Here is a 23,252-nt window from a genome sequence, read left to right as displayed (position 1 = left end):
TAGGTCAGAGACCATGAAACATCTCAGAGCTAATAACAAGGAAGCCTGGAGTAGGAGTTTTAACCAGCAGCAATCAGCATGGAAAAGCACAGCTTAGGAAAGGTATTACGTTATAAACGGGAACACTTCCTGAAACAAGGCTGGGAACCTCAAACCAAGCACAGCTCTCACTCCCCTGCAGTGAGAATGCCTTTCCTATCATTGGCATCAACAAGTCACAGAATCGGGCTTTGCTCATGCCTTACGAAATCGACACTGAATCTCAAACGATATCAGTTCCTCTCTCACAGTTTCATTCATGGTGCTCATTATATATCGTATCATTCACAAAGCCTAGATTCAGATCCTAACTCTGCACTTTCAGCAGTGTGGCCTTGGACAAGTCGCTTCAAAGAGGAATAATGGTGCCTACATCACTGAGTTCTGAACAGCACATAGTTAACACATGTAAAGTGGTTGAACAGTGTGCCTGGCACTGTTTTCATTATTATTAATATCTTGGAAGACAAGATCTTCCCATATTGTTAAATTATTTACACAAATAAATAAGGTGCGTTGATATTTCACTAACTATTCCTAAGCTCCCTAGAACAGAGTGTTAGATGAAGTACAACTAGCTTAACGAGAATGAACACAAGAAGAATGATTCAGTGCCATGATTTTGAGGTTGTTAACCGTTGCTTAGCCAAATTAAAGTATTTTATGACATCATTCAAAGACAAGAGCAATAATTTTTCCACTACCTGGAGGTCTGCAAATGCATTATGTCTTCTACTGAAAGTCAGTTTTCCATTAGCTTTCAAGGGCTTGTGTAAATGAAATGTGGATTCTGTTAGACTGAAATAATGTTCCCTCCTTACATTTTCTGACACTGCGAGTTACTTTTAAGTTCATACCTTCGCTTCATTATTTGCTCTCCCATGTGTCTTCTGATTTTTTTTCCCCTCCCAATTTGGGAAAACACTGCAAATTTAGCCTTAACTATTTGCAATCCTTCCTCTGCCAGCTTCAGTTCAATAAGGGAATGTAAGTAGCACACACACTGTTTTGAAGTTATTTTTCACTTTTCAGAGAATTCCAAATATGGATGTTCCTGGGGTCTTTCGTGATATTGCTACTCAAGGAAAAACATAATGATCAGCTTTCCTCAATACTCTGCTTGAGCTTCTAAACGGCATCATGCAAAAATACTAGGGTTCCTTGTTTCTAGGTATAATTTGTTCTCCTTTCAAAACTAAAATCCTGTTTTATTAAAATTTGTACCAATTTCATCCTGTGTGAAAAAGGAAATCAGCAATGTTAACAGATATGGAATTTGTTCAAATTTCAAACACCCCCCCCCCCCAGCTTCCCTCTTCCACCTTCTAAATTAATGGTGAGTTCACTTTTCAATCACACTGGACATAATAACAGTAATAATAAGTAGTGGCAATCCTTGTTGTAAATGTTCGCTATAGATCAGTAGCCCATAGACATATTTTGTTTGGCTGACACATTTTTTACATGCATTTTCATTTAAAAATCTGGACATTTTATATGTAAATCTGTGTTTTCAGCTTCTCCTAAAAATCAGAAAGTCCTGGCACTTGCGGGTTCACATTCTCAGCATGGAAACAGCTCTCTGGAGCTTGGTAGTTGCTCCTCTTAAACACAGTATGAGCTTCCAATGATGTTCAGTTCTGCAACTGGAAGTGCTTTTCACAGGTACCTCCAAGAAGGAAACATTGTGACAATTCCTTTTAAATGCACATGCTCTTTGGTCCAGGAAAAATTATGGAAGGTCATACAAGTACACATGGATATCCACTGTTCCATTGCTTCTAAAAGCAAAAAACCTGAATCACCCTAACCATCCACAGGGACTGGCGGATTAAGTGATGATTAAATCCATCCAAGAGAATACTAGGGGGCCCTCAAAAGCAATAAGGTAAATCTAAGCACTTTGAAATGAACAAATGTCCAAAATATGTTATTAAGTGGGAAAACAAAGCATCGTTCAGAAGAGCCTGTAATGTACAATCCCACCTGTAGGCAAATGAATAGAACTATTACTATATGCTTTTATATGCATTTTATATGAAAAAATTTAAACCATGTATATATATTATGTATATTACAATACATATATATAATATACTTACATATAAAATAAGTATACATTTATATATATGTACCTGTGTGTGTATATATATATATATATATTACACTTAAAAAAGGAAGCACCATGAACAGAGATATTTCAAATCATCTTATGTATAATTATCGTCACATCTTCACTGCTTGCCTGTCTTGGTTACAGAGCCCCTCTAGAAGTAAGCTTGACTTCTTTTCTTAGGCAAGGAGAAGCAAAGGGTTTCTGGATGGCTCTTCACACAGGTCCAAGAAGCACAGAGCAAAGACACAACGGGCAGCTTTGGAGCTGCGTCTATTCAGAGTCCTTTGTAGCTCATGTGGCCCCCTCTACCATCTTTTCAAAAGTGAACACAAACAGGGCAGAGAAGCAGGAGCTCCTCCAGAGAGAGCTGCCAGGCTCAGCTCCAAACACCCTTCAAGGCCTGTCCCATGTGCACAGGCCCTGGGGGTGGGGGAGGAAAGGGGTGTACTGTGTATGTATCATGGTCCTATCGCTGTTACTGCTTTGGGCAGAGTGGGGGAAGAAGGGGAAGAGAAGAGAAGAATTCGCTCTATTCTCCCCAGCACAAACCCTAACTGGTCAGCCCAGTGCAGCAAAGGACTGGCTGGCGCTTCCCATTAATGAAGCGGAAAACAAGGTCATGCATTCCTGTCCACATGCTCAGGAAGGGCAGCCAGGGCAGCAGTTCCTGGCTGGAGCAGACTTAGGATGTGCTTTAGGTGTTACTAGTCAAGGAGGGGATTGTGCTGTGGACATGGGAAGCCAGGGATAGTGCAGAGCAGGCTACTAGTAGGATGCTGCGCCCCTGAGTTAAACCCTGTGATGGCTATCCAGCAGAAGCTGTCCCCATCAGCACTCCACACCCAAGGAAGGACACTCATCAACAGCCACTGTGGGACTCTCCAGCCCAGCATTCCCCAGGCCTCAAGAACCAGGGACAACTGTCCACCCTTCCCTTACCTCCATACCCACTTCTAACACCCCAAGGGCATCCAAGCCAAACCAGAATAAAAGAACCAGGGTGCAGATAGCACTTCTAAAGGTTATCACTTCCTGCTAAAGCATGCCTTGGGAAAGAAAAATAGTTAGCAATTAATTAGCAAAAATTCCCCCAGCATTCTCACACACACACACACACACACACACACACACACTTTTCCTGAGGGCCAGAACCTGGGATTTAAATAGTCCTATTCTTCTCAATTACTAGAAAATACAAAGAAACATGCAGTCTGTATTTAATATAGATATCTATGTTTCATATAGGTATCTATGTACTCAGGGCTGCCTAATGGACACAGAAGTTAGAAAACCTGGTTGTATTATTTGGAAAATGATACCCTTACTACTACATTTTATTATACTATATACATAGTACTATATAATACTACTTTTGAAGTAAAAGAGAAAATAAAACATGATCCCCTTTGCTGTTTCTCTTAAGTCCTCTCCTTTTCAATGTTCTAGTGTCCCCATGCCAATAACTTTGGATTGAGAGTCCATGAAGAGTGGTTTCAAGCCTTATCACAAAAATCATCTCAAATATGGCAGATATGCTGCTGCCTGATTCATTTAAGGAGCTATAAATAGGAAAAAACCCAACTACTTCAGGTCCCACTAATTCAGAATTGGTGCTAATGCAAAGCAGCCTCCGACCTTCAGTATGATGCTTCTAACTGTGACTTGCTGAACACCTGGAAAGACAGAGGCGGACTGGTTGAGCCATTTAAGATGACAGACTATCTTCACGATCTCCCTGCTTGCTGTTTCTGTACTATTGTAATTTGTCTCATTAAGGTAATAATTAGAAATCAGTCTTATCTGTTTGTCAAGCTGGCCTACCAAGACCAGCTATAATTACCAACTACAAGCTGTTACAATACCTTCATGTCGAACACCTCAGCCTTCATTCTTTTATTTCAAGCCGGTCTTCTCAGTCATTGCTCTTTTTATCGGACATGGTTATCTGCACACAGCAAGGTCTCAAAAGGCACTTACCTCTGAATCCCTGGCCTGCTGATTGCGAACAACTATCAGATTGTACAGGAGCCTGTCATCGTCCGCCTCTGTGTGGGACACATCGTGAGGCGCACTCCACAAGTTTTTGTCATCGTCCCTCGCCAGGGTGGCTCCAAACGAAGAATACGGATTGTTACCACTGTGTATAAAACAAAGGTGTGAGAGGGTTTTGTAATATATATATCATAGGCAGGCAATTAATAGAAATAAACTAAACAGTAGATACTATATATTATATAATATGGAATGGAATATATACTTCTAACAGGAAAGTCTGAATTGTCTCTAATAGTTAAGCATAACACAACAGAACAATTAAAAGCCACTTTAAAAACAACAGGAAGAGATGCGATCGTACACCTGGGCAGAGGTAATTTTACCATGTTAAACATGAAATTTAGCACCAAGTACCCAGGCAGCTAAAACAAAAAAAGGAAATTCAATGGGGGCTAGAACTCATGTGATTAAAAGATGAAAACAATTAACATAAAGAGATGAATTTTTCACTGTCTTTGAATTCGAGGAAGCACAGTAGATATAAAGGACAATAGTATGAAATGTCTATCAATTTCCTTATAACAAGAAAATTAAGTAATAAACATACATATCCAAATAGTTTCAATAAACAATGCTGGATGTTGGGTAAGAATTTCAGTAGCCCCATTTTGTACATTGGTCTTATGATCTACTCTTTATAAGGCAGTATCCATGCCTGGGCTTACGGAGATGAGTGGCAGAGAGTCAAACCTAGGACATGTTTGTACATAGTCCCAGTTAACTTCTGTGGGACTGGACAGGTGGAGTCATGCTGAGGCTATTCCCTTCTTCTAATGATACGTATGAAGCACCGACTCCATGTTAATGACAGGACTCAATAAAACTGTGAGCAACATAGACATGGTCCTTGCCCTTGGACCTCACTAGAGTCTAGGTAGGGAAACACATTAATGAATGATCATATGACTATATAATTAAAAAGTGTGATAGTGCTATAAAGGGGGAGTTCAGGGAGCTTTGAGAGCTAATGGAGGTAGGTGTCAGATAGGCATTGTGATAAAGGGGTGCTTGAGCTTTACACAGAAAGATAAGAACAGAGTTTAAGGCAATGGAAACATGTTCAAAGGCCCTGGGGTGAGAGGAAGCAGGGTGCACATACGCATTAGTTGAAAGGGGATGTTGGCCAGACAGTGAAAGACACTGGGGAAGTGGCTAAGGCCAGATCCACATGGCTTTGTAGACTCTGTTTTCTTACATTCTTCAGAAAGCTGGTCTTTATTCCTAACATCAAGGTAAGATATGGAAGAGTTTTAAGGACTATGATGTGACATGAACAGCATTACAGCTTTAAAGATCTTTTTGGCTAAAGTGTGGCGAATGCTTGAGAGGGGTCCAGAGTGGATCTGGGGATTCATTAAGGTGCAACTGAGGTAACCAGGTGAGACATGAAAGAGTGATGGATTAGCATGATGATGCGCAGGCGACATCTAACCCAGACCTGAGGAATGCACAGCTTTTCACCAGGAAGGGAAGCAAGGGGAACGGTATTCCTGGCAGAGGGAACAGCACGGTCACAGGTTTGAAGGCTTAGTTCCCGCAGAGTTGGGGGATTCCCATCGTTCCTGCAGAGCTATACCACACGGTGCAAGGAGGGAGGGAAACGCAGGGACGCGAAGAAGAGGTGATGTGGGTCAAACTGAGGATAGTGCTGAAGTTCAGGCTTGATCCTCTAAACTACGACAAGTTAACAACGGGATTTTGAGCCTTGTCAGGTCTGGGGTTTAGAGAAATAACTCTGCATGAAGACCGAACAAGGAGATGGCTTAGGAGGCTGTCCCATGAGGGCAGGTGTGGTTTTCATGCCATGCTCTTTGAGGTCCTAGTGTCAGGGCCTGGGGGCCACTGGGAGAGGAGTGGAACAGAAGACAGGCAGGCTGCCCACAAACCACCACAACCAGAGCAGCTACTCTGTTCAAAATCTTATTGGTTAGAGATACAAAGACAATTTGTTTGGGGCATGGAAAAGGTGGGGTTCTATTGCTAAATAAATGCATGTGTAACGCTGAACACTTTGAAATACTGTTTGGGGTCAGAGTGAACAAGGGTGTGGGCTAGGGAAATAGCGGTGGGAATGGAAACTGAGAGGGTGGATTCTAGCAGCATCTGAGCAGGGGAAGTGGCAGCCCTGTGACTGATGACAGCAGCACAGAGGTGCAAGGAGAGTAGTCAAGGCTGACCTGAGATGCCTTTAAGGAGAATATAAGGGAGGAAGCCCTGTGAACCTGCAGGACCTTAAGAAAGAGGTCGGGATCCGGGCTTAAAAGCCAGGACAGGGCTGGAGATCTGGACTTGGGAGAAATGCACATGCATTTCCATCAGCTCTGAGCCAGGGATCAGAGGGGGAGTGAGGAAAGACCTCAGGGGAATAGCTAGACCTAAGAGCAGGGGTGGGAGGGAGCTGGAGAGAGCAGGTGAGAGCCAAGAAAGAGAGAACACTGGGAAAATGAGGAATAGACACCAGAGAGGTGTGGATAACATGAAAGGCACTGACTCCAATTTCTTTTGCCTGAACAGATTTTGCAGCAAGGATAAAGCACCACTGCACTGCACGGGGCTCTCCGCCAGGGCTTCCACATTCCACCCCTCCCTTACACAGCCCACAACCATCTGAGGTCAAAAGGATGGGGGATACTGTCCCACTCTGCAGACTGGGATGAGCCTATGGAGCTGCTTGACTTCTCCTGGGTCAGGGACTCCCAGCAAGAGTCCCTGAAGGAGCGTCTCCAAGCAGCCACAGGTCATAAGACTTGCTATCCAAATGCTGTGCTGGGGATGCACTCACAAACAGAGCGGCTCAGATAATAACTACACTATCAAGTGCAAACCTGTATAAACCAGCAAATTCATCTGGGGCTTCTCCTCCAGGCATCCAGACCCTGAGAGCACAGCTTTCACCAGGAGCTTGACCATGTTCCTGACGCCATGGGCCTCTCAGGCCAAGAACCCCTAGTTCTTTCCTGAAAATGGTTTTTACTTTTCCCTAAATTTGTTTCTTTTGTATAACCTTGTCTTTTCACCAGGTTAGTGAGCTCTTCAAGGGCAGGGATTGTATCCAGTATTTCCTTTACACCCACATCGCCCAGCAGGGTCCGGCACAGAGTAGGTGCTTTAAAAGTACTTGCTGAATGGAGCAAACTGAGCTGGAACCCCAACTGCTAAAGAAAATCCCAGATATTACACATTGTTGCCACTTTTTAAAGATTTTTCTAAAGCAGGAGGGTAGAAATTGGCCAGTATTTGTCTGAATAATCAGTAATAACATTTAACCATGCCTAGTCTAGCCACCTTTTGTTTAATCACTCACAATTTCTTCGTGTTTTGAAAAGACTGACAGCTGCCTCCCAGGCCAGTCTCCTCACCTCCCCCTCCTTGTCTCAAACACACACACACACACACACACACACGCGCGCGCGCGCGCGCGCACAGGCATGACTCCAGCCAGTGTAAAACACTAGCTACTCTTCCCTAATCTACAAATTCAAATAAAGCTCATAGGTCACCACCGGGCTGTTCAGTAGAAGTGTTCTGATCTCCAGACAGGTGCTGCCTCCACATCTAGCTCTGCTCTAATTAGGAGCAGCGCTCCCCTGGCGTCCCAGGAGCCTCAGACTCTGCCTAGTCACTGATACCCAGCGACGGTGCAAACAGAAAAGAGAGCCAGGGCCTTCTGCCTCTGAGTGAGCAAGGACTCCCCAGTGCTGGTTGCTGGGAGCTCCTGCCGCCTCCTACGTGCAGGATCTGGCCTGCTCATCTCTGCAGACCTCTCCACGCTGCTCTGCAGCCTCTCTCTACCTGGACTTCATTCCCTCCACGTTCTTGCGCATCATTTACAAGCCAGGTTTCTTTGGGGCACAGAAAAGGTAGCTTCTATCACCAAATAAATCATTAAATTAATAATTTTATCAAAATCCTGGTCAAGATGAAAGAGAATGAGGGTGTCCCGCTCATTCCGCAGGATCTGGCAGACTGGGCCTGGCTCACCGTATCCTTGGTTCTGAGCGCTGGCACGCAGGTCCCTGCTCCTTATAGCCTCAATCACTACTCTGTCAAGGCAGCAATTCACTTTGCTTTAAAACATTAAACGCCTCGGCTAGAGGCAGCAGGACAAAGAAAAGCCCTAAACAAACCACTGGAGAAGCAGCTTGAGAGCCTCCAGTCTATGGAGGACTCTGGGGCGCATGTAAAGAGATTCAGTGCAAAGGCCCTGAGGTTTGGGCCCACAAGCCCATGGAGGACAGAAGGAGGGGAGGAAGGGGGCACTGAATCAGGAGCTTCCCTGTTTCGCCCTCCCCTCTATAATTACTAAAAGGTACTGAAGAAAGTGAGAGGGGCTGTTTTGCCCCTGGCCACCATCTGCTGATGATAAATATTTTATTAACCTAAGGCATTTGAGAGGTGGCTCTGAAGTTACATTAGAAGCCTGAAGCTGTTTTTACTCCCAAAAGGGTAGGATGAAATAAGTCTCAGATTCCACCCCCAATCCCACCTGGGGCACAAGACCAAATTGCTGAGAAGTCTTTTCTTTCAATATGGTCTAGAGTTAAGGGAGACAGGAGGCTTAGAAACACTGGACTCCTCGCGCAGTGGCTTTGGCGCAAAGTGCTACAAGGCACGCAAGTGGCTTACAAGAGTTTCCTGTGAGTCCTCGGCACCAACAAGGGTCATCAGTGAAAGATTTGAGAAAGACCCACTGCTGATGTCAGCAGTCCCGGTGACTTTTCTGTTTCCCCCCTAGATGGCCTTGTGTCAGCGATCACTGGCTTAAGACTGAAGCTCTGAACCAGTGAAGAGATAAAATTTCCAGTTAACAGCAACCAAAGCAAAAAACCCGACCTCTAAAGGCTGTTGGGAGCCACCCCCTCACTACCTAAGGCCTTTCAGTCTGATTCCCCACTAGGAACTGGCCTGCCTACTGGGCACCTGGCTTCCAGACCTTTCCCTTCCTCCCTCTATGGTCACTTCCTCTGGTTTCATGGTTTTAAATACCATCTTCATGAGGGAAACTCCTAAATCTGGACGTATATTCCCCAACTCAGACCTCTCTGTCAAATCTGAGTCCTCTATCTACCTGCCCTCTCCCCATGTCCACTTGAGTGTCTGACATTCAAATTCAAAGCCAAGCACCTGATCTTCCCACCAAACCTCCCACCAGCAGTCTCCCCAGGGGATGGAACCCCATCCTTCAGATTGCTCAGGCCAAACCCTTCAAGGCATCTGTGGCTCTCTCATCCCTGGACACCTAATCCATCAGAAAATCCTATTGACAATACCTGTTAAAATATCCACCTCTACCACTACCTCCAGAGCCAGCACCTCTGAGTTTTGCATAAGAATTCCTGCAACCGTTTTTTTTTTCTCTATCTACCTTTCTCTGCTACCACCATTGCCCCCACTAATTCTTTTCTCCATACAACAGCCAAAGTGATCCTTTTAATATGTAAATTAGATCATAACACCCCTCCCTCAAATCCCCCAGGGCTCCCACCAGACTTAAAAGTATAAGCCCTACTGTGGTCTCTAAGGCCCCACTGGGCACCCAGCCACTCTGGCCTTTATCAGCAGTTCCCTGCACTCACATGCACACACCCATCTGCACACACCCATCTCAGGCCCTTGAACCGCTGATTCATCTACCTGTAATGATTTCCCCACATATACTCACAAGCCTCACTCCCTCCCCTCCCCGCCTTCAAATCTTTGTTTACACATCACCTCCTCCATGCCGCCTACACTAACCAATCTTTTCAAAATTACAAGCATGTTCCCCTGTCTCTGCTGTCTTTTCTCTTTCCTACACACTTCTGTGTCTTCTAATTTACTTATTATGTTCACTGTTTGGGTGTGGTCTCCCCTCACCAGAATAAAAGCCCCCTGAGCACAGGATCTGCATCTATTTTGCTCAGTGATGTATCTCGAGTGCTCAGAACAGGACCTGACACTTAGTGGATGCTGGATAAACATTTGCTGAATATGAACTGTTGTTTCCCCAGTTCACAGGGCTCTGAAGAGTAGAAACGAGGCTAGAATCCCTGTCTCCAGACTCACAGGCAAATTCTTCACATCTGAGCTGTTTAAATTTATGAAGGTGGGGCTGGCTCTTAGTCTTGTGGGAAGAAGCGACAACACGCACATATTTTATGTCAGGTGGTAACCAGGACTCTGAAGGAATCCATGGTGAATAGGGGACCGAGTGGAGGGTGGGGAAGAACTTTCTGATGAAATGACTTTGAACGGAGGCCTGAATGAATAAAATGAGGGAGTTACCCACACAGGCAAGTGGAGGAAGAACATTCCAGGCAGGGAGGACAAGAGGTGCAAAGGCCCGGAGACAGGCGTATGCTTGGCGCATACTTGGCGTATGAGGACCCATGCGGTGGCCAGGAAAATGCAAGATAATGCAAGCTTAACTGTATGTGCTGACTTTAAAATCTAAACTATGCAGAACAGCCCTGAACTGGAAACCTCCCAGAAGTCCACCAAGAGTAGAAGGAGTGAACAAATGAAATGTCCTATGAAGCAATGAGAACCACAAACTAAGTGACACAGGACAGCTTAGATTGATCTCACAGAGAACACACACTATTTGAACCCATCTATGTAAAGTTTAAAAGCAGGCAGAACTAAAGTACTTATTTAAGGTGCATAAATGGGTGGTAAAACTATACAGAAAAGCAAAATGACTATCACAATGGTCTAGACACAATCGGGGACTGGGGACATGGGGCTGGCAACAGCTATCCCTTGTCCATTCGCTTTATAGTTCTTTTACACTGTACATATTTTTGTGTGTTTTTAGTCTCTGATATCACATGTACCAACACCAATTTTTAAAAGTTAAGGAAAAAACATCAGTGAGAAGCAATTCAGTAAACTTTTTTTTAAATATATCTTTATTGATTTCAGAGACAGGAAAGGAGAAGGAGAGAGAGAGAAAGAGATAGAGATAGAAACATCAATGATGAGAGAGTCATTGATCGGCCGCCTCCTGCATGCCCCCGACTGGGGATCGAGCCCACAACCCGGCCATGTGCCCTGACCGGGAATCGAACCCCGATCACCTGGATCCTAGGTCGATGCTAAACCGCTGAGCCATGCCCAGCCAGGCCAGTAAACTCTTATCCTATGTCATGCAATAGAGGGGCTCATTAGATACATTCTGTCTCCCTAATTATTCTCTTAAAAAGCACAAAAGAATAGAGTGTGCACTATGTACCTGGCGCAGAACAAATATTTATTAGCCAGGCCAAAAAGGACTCCAGTCACTAACAGAATAAACTGTTTCACCCAACATTTACGCAAAATTTACTTTTTAAACAAAAGTGTAGTAATAAGATCACCTTAAGATAGCCAGAGAGTAAGAAGTTCCAGGAAACCTAGATCACATGATATGTAAGAAAGAAATTTCATCTTCTCAGGAACCTCCATTGTGTTGCTAAAACTGACTAATACAAGTCATGAAAGTGGGGGAAGGATATTGTAGGCGCCTGGGAAGAAACCTTTCAGTCATCCTTCTATGAATTTTTGAGTGGCTGGCGTCTTGGTAAAGCACTTATTTTGAATTCACTGGACTTGAGCCCCTGTTCCGGAAACACCACCCATGACCTTTCCCCCTCTCTCCTCTGTCCTTCAAGAAGGTAAAAGTACAAGCCTTGAAATGGATCCTTCAGGAGCCAGGAGCTCCTCCTGCAGCAGGATCCTCTGTGCCTCCTCAGTCACTTCCTATGAATCACCACCTGGCCCACAGCCTCGGGCTCTGTAACCTGCAGCTTCTGCAGGAGGCCACGGTGACTTGCGTCAGCTCAGGGAACCCAGCAGCATATTACGGGGGAAAGAGTCAGGCCATCTGGGCCCTGGCCTGAGCGACCTCACTGCCACTAACACATTAGCCAGCATTTTTTTAAAGCCCTTCCAAGGGCAGGAGACAATCTGATCTTCTCAGGGGTCATGTGAGTCCACACAGTGAAATGAAAAACCCCTCACATGTAGAAGATTATTGTCCTTGTAGGGTGGGTGGTGATTCTCTTTAAGTGTCTTAAACTTGCCACCCTTCTTTCCCACTGGCACCTGGTTTTACCAGCCATAATACAGAAAAGGGGGGCCAGTGCTTCTCAACCCCAGGCTGGCACAATTCAGGGCAAGTCTCACGTTTCTGACACAATTTCTAGCACAACCACATGAGCAGCTATAGTTGTGTGCCTCCCTGCGTACTAGGCCTGCTGCTCTTTCTATGGCTCTGGAATATACTAGGATGGAATCCCAGCTCAGCCATCTGTGCCTCCAAGAAGCTACTAAAGGCCTTGTGCTTCAGTTGCATCTGTCAAGAGGAGACAGAAACATAATTACTGTCTGCCCTCCTTATCATCGGATTCGGTATTTGCAAACTTGCCCACTCACTAAAATTTCTTTGTAACTGCGAAATCAAGAGTCCCGGTGTTTTCGCAGTGCTTGAGTGAGGCCCAAGTTCCCCGCTGAGGTCCACCAAGGCTCTGCTTTCTGGTCTCAGCTTTCAGACTGCAAACGTGTGTCCTTTGGGTGGTCCATTTACTGCCATGTTTTTGTTTTTTTGCATTTTTGTGATTTTGTGGGCGACTTAGTGTTTAGAATAGGCCCAAGCATGGTACTGAAGTGGTAAAATATGTGTGTGAGATAAGCTTCACTAAGGCCTGAGTTACAGTGCTGTTGGGAGCAAGTTCAGTGTTAATGAATCAACAAAACATATTAAATGAAGTGTCTCTAAGCAGAAACACACACGAAACAAGGTATGTATTGATCAGTTGACGAATCTGCCGGCAGGAATCTGACCCTGGCTTTTCCCCTTGGAGCAATGGTGCGATATTCTTGAAGTCAGCATTTGCGGTGACTAATAGAACATAACTACTCTAAATAACAAGAATGGACTGTACCTCGTAGGGTCATGGTGAGGACTTGATTAATAGATGTAAAGCACTTAAGACAGTACCTAGTACACCATAAGCACCAAGTACAACCTACAAAGGCTCAGGAGAGATGGGGCAGAGGAGGCATGTGTCGCAACCTCCATCTCTCCCGTCTTCTGCATGCTGGACTCAGCACAGCTCACACGGAACCATTTCTTTACATGGCCAAGGAAACTCAATTCTGGTACCCTCACTCAGATCCGCCGGTCTTGTAGGCGTGAATCAACCATCAAGAGCACACCGAGGCTGTATTTTCTTTTTCCCTAATGAAAATTCCAGGCACAGGAAAAAAATAACACACTGATGTTCTGTTCGTTCACTGCCCACAGGTAGTGTGCAGACACTCTGTTATCAGTAATGGAGCACTGAGAAGAGCAGGGAGAAGACAGATCTGGAAGCTCATTTGATGTTTCACAAATAAAAACTCAACCTTGGTTGTTACTTCTCTCCCTTTCTTCCCTTGCTTTTGAACAACTGGACAGTGGTGGTGCTTATCAGTTATTAACAGCCAACAAAAATTAGAGAGCAAGAATTATGCTTCCCTGAAATGGTTCAAAGGAACCGCTGTGAAAGATGCTTTAGCGTGTAACATTTACACAGCGCTCCTTACACATTCATTTTGGACTCTTCCAGGCCTGATGTCTGTATTGGGTGTCATATGGCAGTAGACTCTATGGGACTTGGGCATCTCCGTGCTTAAAGGTGACTGACTGCAGGTATGCCTCCCAAATCACATAATTTCCAGGGCCACAACTCATGCTCAGCTGGGTTTGTATGTGGTAATAGCATGCTTTTTATCACTGATGGAAGAAGCCATGCTCTAAAAGTTAAATAAAACTAATGCTTTGAGCTCAAACATTTTCCCAAAAGTGCCTTGTAGTAGGTCAGATAGTGTTCCCCAAAAAGATAAGTCTAAGTCTTAATCCCCGGTTCCTGGGAATGTGACTTTATTTGGAAATAGGGGCTTTGCAGATGTAATTATGTTAAGGATCTTGAGATGAAATCATCCTGAATTTAAGGTGCACCCTAAATCCAATGACTGGTGTCTTTGTCAGAGAAAAGAGAGGGATATTTGAGATGTAGAGGAAGAGAGAGATAGAAGCAGACAGGCAAAGGTTGGAACCAGGAGCCACCACAAGCTGGAATCAGCAAGAAATGGTTCTCCCTAGAATCTTCTGGAGGGAACATGGCCCTGACAACACCTTGATTTCAGACTCCTGGCTTCCAGAACTGTGAAAGAATAAATGTCTGTTGTTTGAAGTTACCAAGTTCATGGTGATTTGTTCTACTAGTCCTAGGAAACTAGTAATCCATATCCCAAATGTTTCTGTTAATTAGTAACATGAAAACCTAAACCAAAAGGTCAAGCAGGCCAAGTGTCCTTTCTCTAGGCCCAGACTTGCTCTTAAGCTTCCTGGCGTTAGCAATGACTACTCAACTATTCACTAGTGAAGCAGCCCTGGCCAGCTAAAGCGTTGAACAAATTGTCATGATTCACATCCTCTGGAACTTCAGTTCCTTCCCAGTACTACAGACAGTCTCGCTGCTGCTGTATTCCATGCCAAACAGAATTTCAGCTGGCACACGCCCACAGAAAGAGGGCAACCTGCACCAAGTCTGGAACAGCCCTTCGGGATTGCACATTGAAGTCTGATCTCCCCAGTTTACAGAAGAAGAAACAAAGGTTCCATGAAGTTAAGAGACTTCCCTCAAATCCCACAGCTGACTAGGAGCTGGGTCTAGGACTCAGGTCTCCGAATTCCCATTGGGCTTGGTTTACAGGGCCAGGTTGCTTCTGCATCTAGGTAGAAGAATTATACTAACATGGATGTGGAAGGAAGGAAGGAGAAAGGGGCCAACTGGACAGAAGCTAAGACAAGTAATTTCCACCAGTTTCTAGTAGACAAATATTATATCACTTTTAAGAACTATTTGGTAGTTTTCTGAATTTTCTACAACGCGAGGTCTGGATTGGACAGACATGGGTTCACATTCTGGCTCTCTGCCTTATCAGTTGTGACTGAATCAATTATTTAAACTCTCTAAGCTCTGGGTTCCTCATTTACAAGATGGAGACAATGCCTATTTCATTTGATCATAGTGACGATTAAATGACAGAATGTGTGTAAAGAAATCTCACTTATGCAATAGCCTACATGCAGTAGGCTCCATTTATTTAAAGTTAAGAATGCTAAACACAGATTCAATGTACCGGCCGCCTCAGGAGGTGGGAGATGGATGTACCTATGGGGGGAAAACAGAGGGCCTGCACCCCACTGTTAAAGGTTTCGTAAGGTGGGTGTTGAGTGCATGGCCGTTTGCTCTGTTAGCCTTCACAGAACTTCGTTTTAAGTGAAGGATACATTTTTAAAATTTGCACAAAAAAAGAAATTACTAAATGAACAGCCATTATTATCATTTTTATTAATGAAAAAGTATTCATTCACTTCTTACTCCACGTTGAAGGCTGTGCTGGGCACAAGAAGCGATACTAACTAAGGTAAGACTTAGTCCCTCCCATCTGGCAGGGGCTCCAGCACCCACCTGATAACTGTGAGCCGGCAGAATGAGGCATGTGGCCCGAGGGGTAAAAAGAAGGAAGAGACACCATAACTGCTGGGGAGACTTTCTAAGGCTTCATCGCAAAGGTGGTAACTGAAATGGGCCTTCAGAACTGAGCAGAACCTTAAGAAGCAGAGAAAACAAAAAGATGTCTAGTAACAAGTATGGCGTCGGCAAAGACACCAGGAGGGAAAGCGAGCGATGAGACAGATCATAGGCAGAGAGCAGAGAATGCAAAACCAGAGAGGCCAGGGATGGAGGAAACGCGCGAGGCGGCGTGGAGGGCCGGCGCGGAGGTTCCATGCACACTGAGGAGGAACATCGGGCTGCCTTCCCTTGCAACTTTCAAGAGAGCAATGTTCATGTCATCTCACGGGGGCAGAAACCAGATTTCATCACGAGGGCTGGTAAAGGAGGCGGTGGGTACAGCTGGCCACTTTTAAAAATACTTGTGCCTGAGACAAAGGAAAGCAAAGGATGGTAATCGAAGGCCACGGCAATATCAGGATGAATTTTCAGTCAGGGAGGCCCGGCATATTTCTAGAGAAAGGGAGGGAAAAAGAACTAGTGGGACAGAGAGAAATGCAGATGCGAACCGGACAAGAGACAGGTATTCCCCTTCACGTACCAGGTTCCAGAGAAAGCAAAACGGGCAAGGTCAAAAGCCTAAGTGGCATTCTCAGACTGGCAAATGAGACTAAGAGTTATTTTTCTTGAACTAACAAGAGTCCCCGGTGCGTTCTGGAAAGGACTGGAGATGACCATGCACACAAATGATAAATGTTGTCCCCCTGACCACACCACTTCCAGGCACTGTTATCTTGGAATATGAAATAAAACTTGAAAGCTGCTGTTTTACAATAGAGCAAAGGATTTAGTTGGGGGAAAGAAGGGGAGGTGTCTATACCAAACCTTTACCAACCTTTTTTTTTTAACTGAAAAAGATAATGTGATAACATGAAAAATGAAGTTCTCAATAAAATAAAAATTAAGACCATCTGCCTTCATGATTTTACCACATCAAGATTTCAAAGCAGAGGGGAAAAAAAAACCCTCATAGACATAGACAAGAGTATGGTGATTACCAGAGGGAAAGGGGGGTGGGGGAGGTAAGAGAGGGTAAAGGGGATAAATGGTGATAGGAGACTTGACTTGGGGTGGTGAACACACAATACAGTATACAGATGACGTATTATAGAATTGTACACCTGAAACCTATATAATTTTATTAACCAATCTCACACCAATAAATTGTTCAAAAAATTTTAAATTTAAAAAAATTATTTAAAATCAGCCACTTTGGAAAACATTCTGGCAGTTCCTCGAAAAGTTAAATGTGGTATTACTATATGATCCAGCAATTTCACTTCTAGGTATATAATCAAAAAATCAAAAACATATGTCCACATAAAAACATGTACACAAATATTCATAGCAGCATTATTTATAAGAGCCAAAAAGTGGAAACCACCAAATGCCCATCAATTGATGAATGGATAAGTAAAATGTAATATATCCAGACAATGAAATATTATTCAAATACAAAAAGGGATGATGTACTGACAGGGGCTACAACATGATGAAACTTCAAGACATTATGCTAAGTGAAAGAAGCCAGATGCAAAAAGTCTACATACACAAAATGTCCCAAACAGGCAAATCTATAAAGACAGAAAGTAGACTAGGGGTTGTCTGGGGAGTGGGGCTGTCAGCAGGTGACTGGTCCGGGGCATGGCTTCTTTTTGGAGAGGTAAAAATGTTCTAAATTATATAGTAGTAACAACTGCGCAACTTTGTTAATATACTAAAATCACTGAATTTCACACTTTAACAAAAATTAAAAAATAAATGAAAAAAATTTTTTGAAACTAGACCTTCTGATGACTTGGATAGGAAAGAACATGAAGGTACCTACACACACACACACACACACACACACACACACACACACACACACCACTGCTCCACACGTCCATCAACAAGCTGCTCTTCCCAAACATTGTTATATTGAAATGATGCCAGAATGACATGAAACCACAACAGACCAGTCCACTCATATTCACATGCTCAGAATAATAATAATAATAATTAATAATGACTAAAATTTATTGAGTGTTTACTATGTGTCAGACCCTCTGCTAAGCACTTTACATGGATTAGCTCACTTCATTTCTCACTGCAACCCTTTGAGGTACAAACTATTATCTCCATTTTACAGATGAGGACATTAAGGCACAAATAAATTTCATAATTTGTGTCAGGTCACCCAGTCTGGATTTAGCCCCAGGCTAAATATGACTCATGAGCACAGTGCCATTCTGCCCCAGTTGACTTTGTCTTCCTAAAATCCCTTGCAAAACTCACTGACTTCCAGTGTAAATCAAAGCAGGAGACCAGTGGGGATTTTAAAACAACCAAAACTATTGACTCAAATGGCAATCCCACAGAAAATTAGAAAGACCCAAGGCTCTGAGGATGAGACCTAGCTGAAGGCTGCATCGTATTACTACGAATGTTACAAACTGAATCTGCAACCCAAGCAGAAATTCTAGATTTTACCCACTACATATAAAACAAGGGGTAGGTTACCGGGTTTCTCCCTGTCCACAATAATCTAATAATCTAAGTGAATGCCCTTCGCTAGTATAAACAAAGACATTATGTATTTTATGTATGACTGTTTATGTATGTGTTTATATATTTATGCATATATAAAACAACATGATATATGTTTACATACATGGGTGCTCACTAAACAGTGAGGGACAGATGGTAAGTTCTAAGTCCTAAATCACAGGAGAGAGAGAACAGTAAGGGCAAAGTAATCAAAGAGGACTGCTGGGGGAGGGGGCTTGAGGACTAGCATTTAGGAAGGAGAAGGAAGGATAAAGGTCACCACCTGAAGCAAGTTGGGAGAGAAAAGCTGGACTGCCCCTAGAGCAGCAAGGATGCCTGCCTGATTAAACCAAGGAGTGTATGTACGATGTTTAATGTGCTGGAAAATAAGAGTGGACAGGCAGGAAGAGGTTATGTAAGATATCAAAAGTCAAGGGGACTGTTTGAACTTGATGGAGTAAGAGAAGGTAAGTCATGCTTTTTAAAGAGTTTGTGAAAGCTTTACGGTATCATAAGAAACACTGGCTTCAATATTAGCTTACCGAACCCTAGAATTCCACTTTATATGCTTTTTCCTAATTTCATTTTAAATATTCTGTTTCTCTCACATTCACCCCTGAGGCATGACCTAGTGGAACCTTCATTTCAGCAGAGTTAAAGCCCTGAACAAAACTGCGTTGTAAGGTCCCTTCGCAAAGCCACCTAGCACATTGCAAAAGTGCATTAAGTTTGCTCACACGATAGCTTAACCTGTAATAAATCAGCATGCTACTGAGAAAATACACATTATCAAATGTGAAAAACATGTCCTTGTGCTCAGTCACTGAACTGTCTTCTTTTGGTAATAAAATTGAATGGCAAAATGTCCAACTTTCTTCCTGGGTGAGACAAACTCACGGTTGCCTGCTGCACTGGACTGTGCCTATCAAATACAGTCAGGAGCGCTTGTACTTAATCAGACCGACCCCTAAGCGAACTTCTCTCGCCGCTTCCCTGCCCGGAAACTGCACCCGAATTCTTGGCACTTTCCACCAGCATCCACCTGGGTCTCAGGTGCCTCCGAGGATTTGTACTTTCGGGCAAAAATTTTACCCAAGGACCAAACCCAAGGAACAGGAATATCCTGTAAGGAGGGCTGGAAGGGCTCCCACTGCGCCCCGGTGTGACTTACAGCAAGCCCCCGCCGGGCTCAGACAGCGCCGCGGTTTCCCCGCGCCCGCCGCCGGGCGCGCACCCACCTGACCAGGGGCTCCTTCTCGGGCACGGCGGGCTCCTCCAGGCACTGGCACGGGCAGCAGCAGCACACGGTCCTCAGCCAGCCCCTCAGCCCCATGGAGAGCGAGCTGCCCCGCTGGCGCCGGGAGACTCGGAGAAAGCCGCGGGGGCGAGCGAGCGCCGCAGGGGCAGGGGCAGGGGCAGGGGCGCGGCGGCGGGGCGGGCATCCAGGTGCGGGGACAGTCGCGGCCCGGGCGTCGGGGGCCGGTCCCTGCGCATCACGCCGCGGCCGGGGACGCGGGCGAGGCCGGAGGCGCCTCCACGGCCCTGGATCTGCGCGGCCGTGCTCGTGCCTCCTCTTGGGTTTTGTTTGGGGCGCGTGTTTGGTTGGGGTTTTTTTTTCTCTTTTAATTCCCCGGGCGCTATTTGGGGCGCATGCGTCCCCGAGACGCCCGCTGCTGCCCTCTCAGGAGGAAGCAGGGACTCCAGGCAGCTGGCAAAGCCCGTGGGCACCGACGCTGACCGCGCTGGGGCAGGGGCGGGAAAGCCCCGGGGGCACCGCGCGAGGCTGGGCCCGATCTGTTCACACGTTTTATTGGCTTCACTCCCTGAGGAAATGAAAGGTCCTCCTTCCCGCCCCCAAGCCCTGGAAGCAGAGTGGGGGGCATTTTTAACAAGTCAGCCCCACACAGAGTAAAAGTTAGCAAGAGTGTGGATTGGCGCGTGATAGAGGTGGTGTTTTTTAAGTGCTATATTCACGATGATTTTTTTAAAAGTTGTTTTTAAGCCTCCCAGTTTTGGAATATCCCTCTCAAGGAAGGCAACCATCATTGTTAGTTTCTTAGAACGATTTTCCGGAGCTATTTATGTATGTATTTATTTATGTATATATGTACTTATCTGTGCTTGTACAAACTTGTAAATATATGTATACAGATCCCTCTCGTTTTTTACCCAAGCAGTAGCATACTCCACACATTTCTGCCCCTGGCCTTTTTAATTCAGTGCATCATGGAGACTGTTCCATAGCCATATATATATATAATCTTCCTCTGTCATTTTAACAGTTGCATATTATGCAGTCACATGAATGTCAATATGTTATTTAGCCAGGCCCCTACGGATGGACATTTAAGTAAATTCCAGACTTTTGTTATTAAAGTAATGCTGCCGTGAACATCTTTGATCTACGAGTTTGGACATGTATATCTATTGAGTTTGGCAGTGGAATTGTTGCGTAAGATGCCTTTTTATACTTTGACAGATCTTGCCAAATTGCCCTCTAAAGTTTACACTCTGACTTGCAACATATGAAAACTGTCTCTTTTCCTATACACCCACCAATACAAAATGTCATTTGTCACCTGGATCATTGCAATGACTTCTATTTGCATCTCCCTAAAACAGCCTATCTAATTTTCATTTTTTCCAATTTGGATTATTCAACAAAATAAGTATTGAGCATCTGTTATGTGCCAGGCATGTTCTAGGCTCAGGGGTTACAGCAATGAACAAAAGAAACAATGTTTGCTTCTACTCTCTTGAAGCAAACATCCTAGTAGGGGAGCTAAACAAGACAAGCCCGTAATTAAGTAATTTTGTCAGAAAGCAGTGCATACTGTGGAGGAAAATATGGCAGGGAAGGGGATAAGAAGCCCCAGGGAAGGGGGGTGCGCACGTGGACTGGGGGAGGGGTGGTGCCTGCAGTTTTTAATGGGGTGGTGAGGGAAGCCCTCCTGTTATGGTGACATTTAAACAAAGACTTGAAGGAGATGAGCAAGGTAGCCGTGATATCAGGGAGAAAAGCATTTCAGGGAGAGTGAAGACCACGCGCAGAACCCCAGAGGAGAGAGAATAAGCTATCGGGTGCCTGAGAGGCAGCATGGATTCCAGGAACCCTGGAGACGTGTTGGCCAGAAGGCAGAGTAGTAGGAGTTGATGGAATGTGGGACCTTGTAGGACTTTGTCAGGACTCTGGATTTTGCTCCACGGGAGCTGAGTAACAGTTCGGAGGTTTCCGAGTAGAGGCAGTGATATATGGCCTACCTAGACGGCAGTAGGATCCATTGGCTGCTGTCTTGAGAAGAATCTGGGTGCCAAGGGCTGTTTTAGGGAGATGCAAATGGAAGCCACTGTAATGATCCACGTGACAAATGGAAGTGGTTTGAAGCAGGGAAGTAGAGGTGCTAAGAACTGGTTGGACTCTGGATGGAATTTGGAGGTAGAGCCAACAAGATTTGCTAAAGGGTTGGAAGTGGGTAAAAAAGAAGAAAAGAAAGAAAAGAGAGGGGAAGGGAAGGAGAAGGGGAAGGGGGGAGGGGGAGGAGAGGGGGAGGGAAGGGAGGAGAGGGGGAAGGGGAGGGGGAGGGAAGGGAGGGGCTCCAAACTTCTAGGTTTACAAATTGTGAAGGTTCAATGGCCAGTGACTGAGACCCAGAGAGGATGGGAGGAGCAGTTTTGGAGGCTTCAGGAGGAAGAACAAGAGTTTATTTCAGAAGTGTCAGTTCTCATGGCTGGTGTATTAATTTTTAAAGTGTGTCACTGTGAGTAAATTTGTCCTGCCCTGGCTACATTGAGAGGCAGAAGGAGCTTATCAAGTGCATGTTCATTGAGAGGCTGGCTACTGAGGGATACAAAAGAATAAGAGAAGGTCCCTGAGGACCCTGACTTAAGTTGGAGAGATATGGACTCATCATGAAAAGTTAACGGGATATGACAGAGTTCTAGCTGTCACCAGCCTGCACAGGGCTGTGTGACAACAAGCCCAACATCCTGTCATTCATGACTTGCAACTGTACCAGGATGGAGGCTGAGTGTTGTTCCTGACAGCAAGAAATGAAACATTCCTCTAAAAAATTGAAATATTGCAGTTAAAGTTCCCTCTGACCACAACCCACAGTCCTGTCCCCTTTCTACCTGCCCCAAGGTAACCATTATTATCAATATGGTACAACTTTTTTCTGGACACACAGACACATATGTGCCCTTGTGGTGTATATATAGTGTCATTGTGTGTCATATTTTAGTAGTGAGTTTTGTTTAATTAATTTAAAAGGTACCCATTTATCTATCTGCAAGCTTTTTCCACTTAATACAGTTATTATGTCTTGGAAATCTATTCTTATTAATACACCTCATTCTTTTTAACTGACGTATTTTATTTCTTAGTTTTCTAAGGATAATGGTATGTGTTTTTACAGTGCTCATCTTCCCAGAAGTTGAATACCTTCATGATTTCTCGGGTTCTGGATAAATTGGACCTTTGATAGAGTATGAACTGCACCAAACCTTCCAGCTCAGCTTCTAGACAGCTAAGACCATAGTTTGCAACCTCGTTTCCTGTTTCAAACATCATTAGCAGGAGAGCAGTGAGCGTTCCTGTTTTTAGAGTGATGCTAGATTGTTTCTACTGCCCAAGTTGACGCCAACGCACCCATCACAGCAACATCAGACATTTACCGAGATCCCCTGGGCACCTGATGTCGGGGGAGTGGGAAGTCCCCTGGGGTGACTGGTGACTCATAGACCCATCAGCTGCTTGTTTCTTAGGTAGCACTGCTGGCCTATGTTCTCAGATTTTTCCACGGCAGGGAGAACTCTAGAGTCTGCTTTGAAAACTAGTGTAGTTTGAAGTCCCCCTTCTTTAAGAATTTACTGATGACTTCTGGGAGTTGGAGGAAAACCCATATTCAGGGGGAAGAAAATTGGAAAAT

General features: G+C 44.6%; 1 protein-coding gene across 1 annotated transcript in view; it reads right to left on the bottom strand.

The window, feature by feature from the left end:
• MREG (melanoregulin) overlaps positions 1 to 20,001 on the bottom strand; it is a 43,010-nt gene extending 23,009 nt beyond the window's left edge. The window contains exons 1-2 of the mRNA XM_081143088.1: positions 19,563 to 20,001; positions 4,133 to 4,292 (exon numbers count right to left, since the gene is read on the bottom strand). Of these exons, the coding sequence (XP_080999214.1) occupies positions 4,133 to 4,292; positions 19,563 to 19,657 (255 nt within the window). The 5' untranslated portion in view covers positions 19,658 to 20,001. The remainder of the gene's footprint in view (positions 1 to 4,132; positions 4,293 to 19,562) is intronic.
• Positions 20,002 to 23,252: the final 3,251 nt, after the last annotated feature.

Source organism: Miniopterus schreibersii (assembly GCF_964146895.1).
Source record: "Miniopterus schreibersii genome assembly, chromosome: 7".
Taxonomy (NCBI): domain Eukaryota; kingdom Metazoa; phylum Chordata; class Mammalia; order Chiroptera; family Miniopteridae; genus Miniopterus; species Miniopterus schreibersii.
Note: the sequence above shows the minus strand (reverse complement) of the source record. Positions and strands in the feature narration are given on the sequence as shown.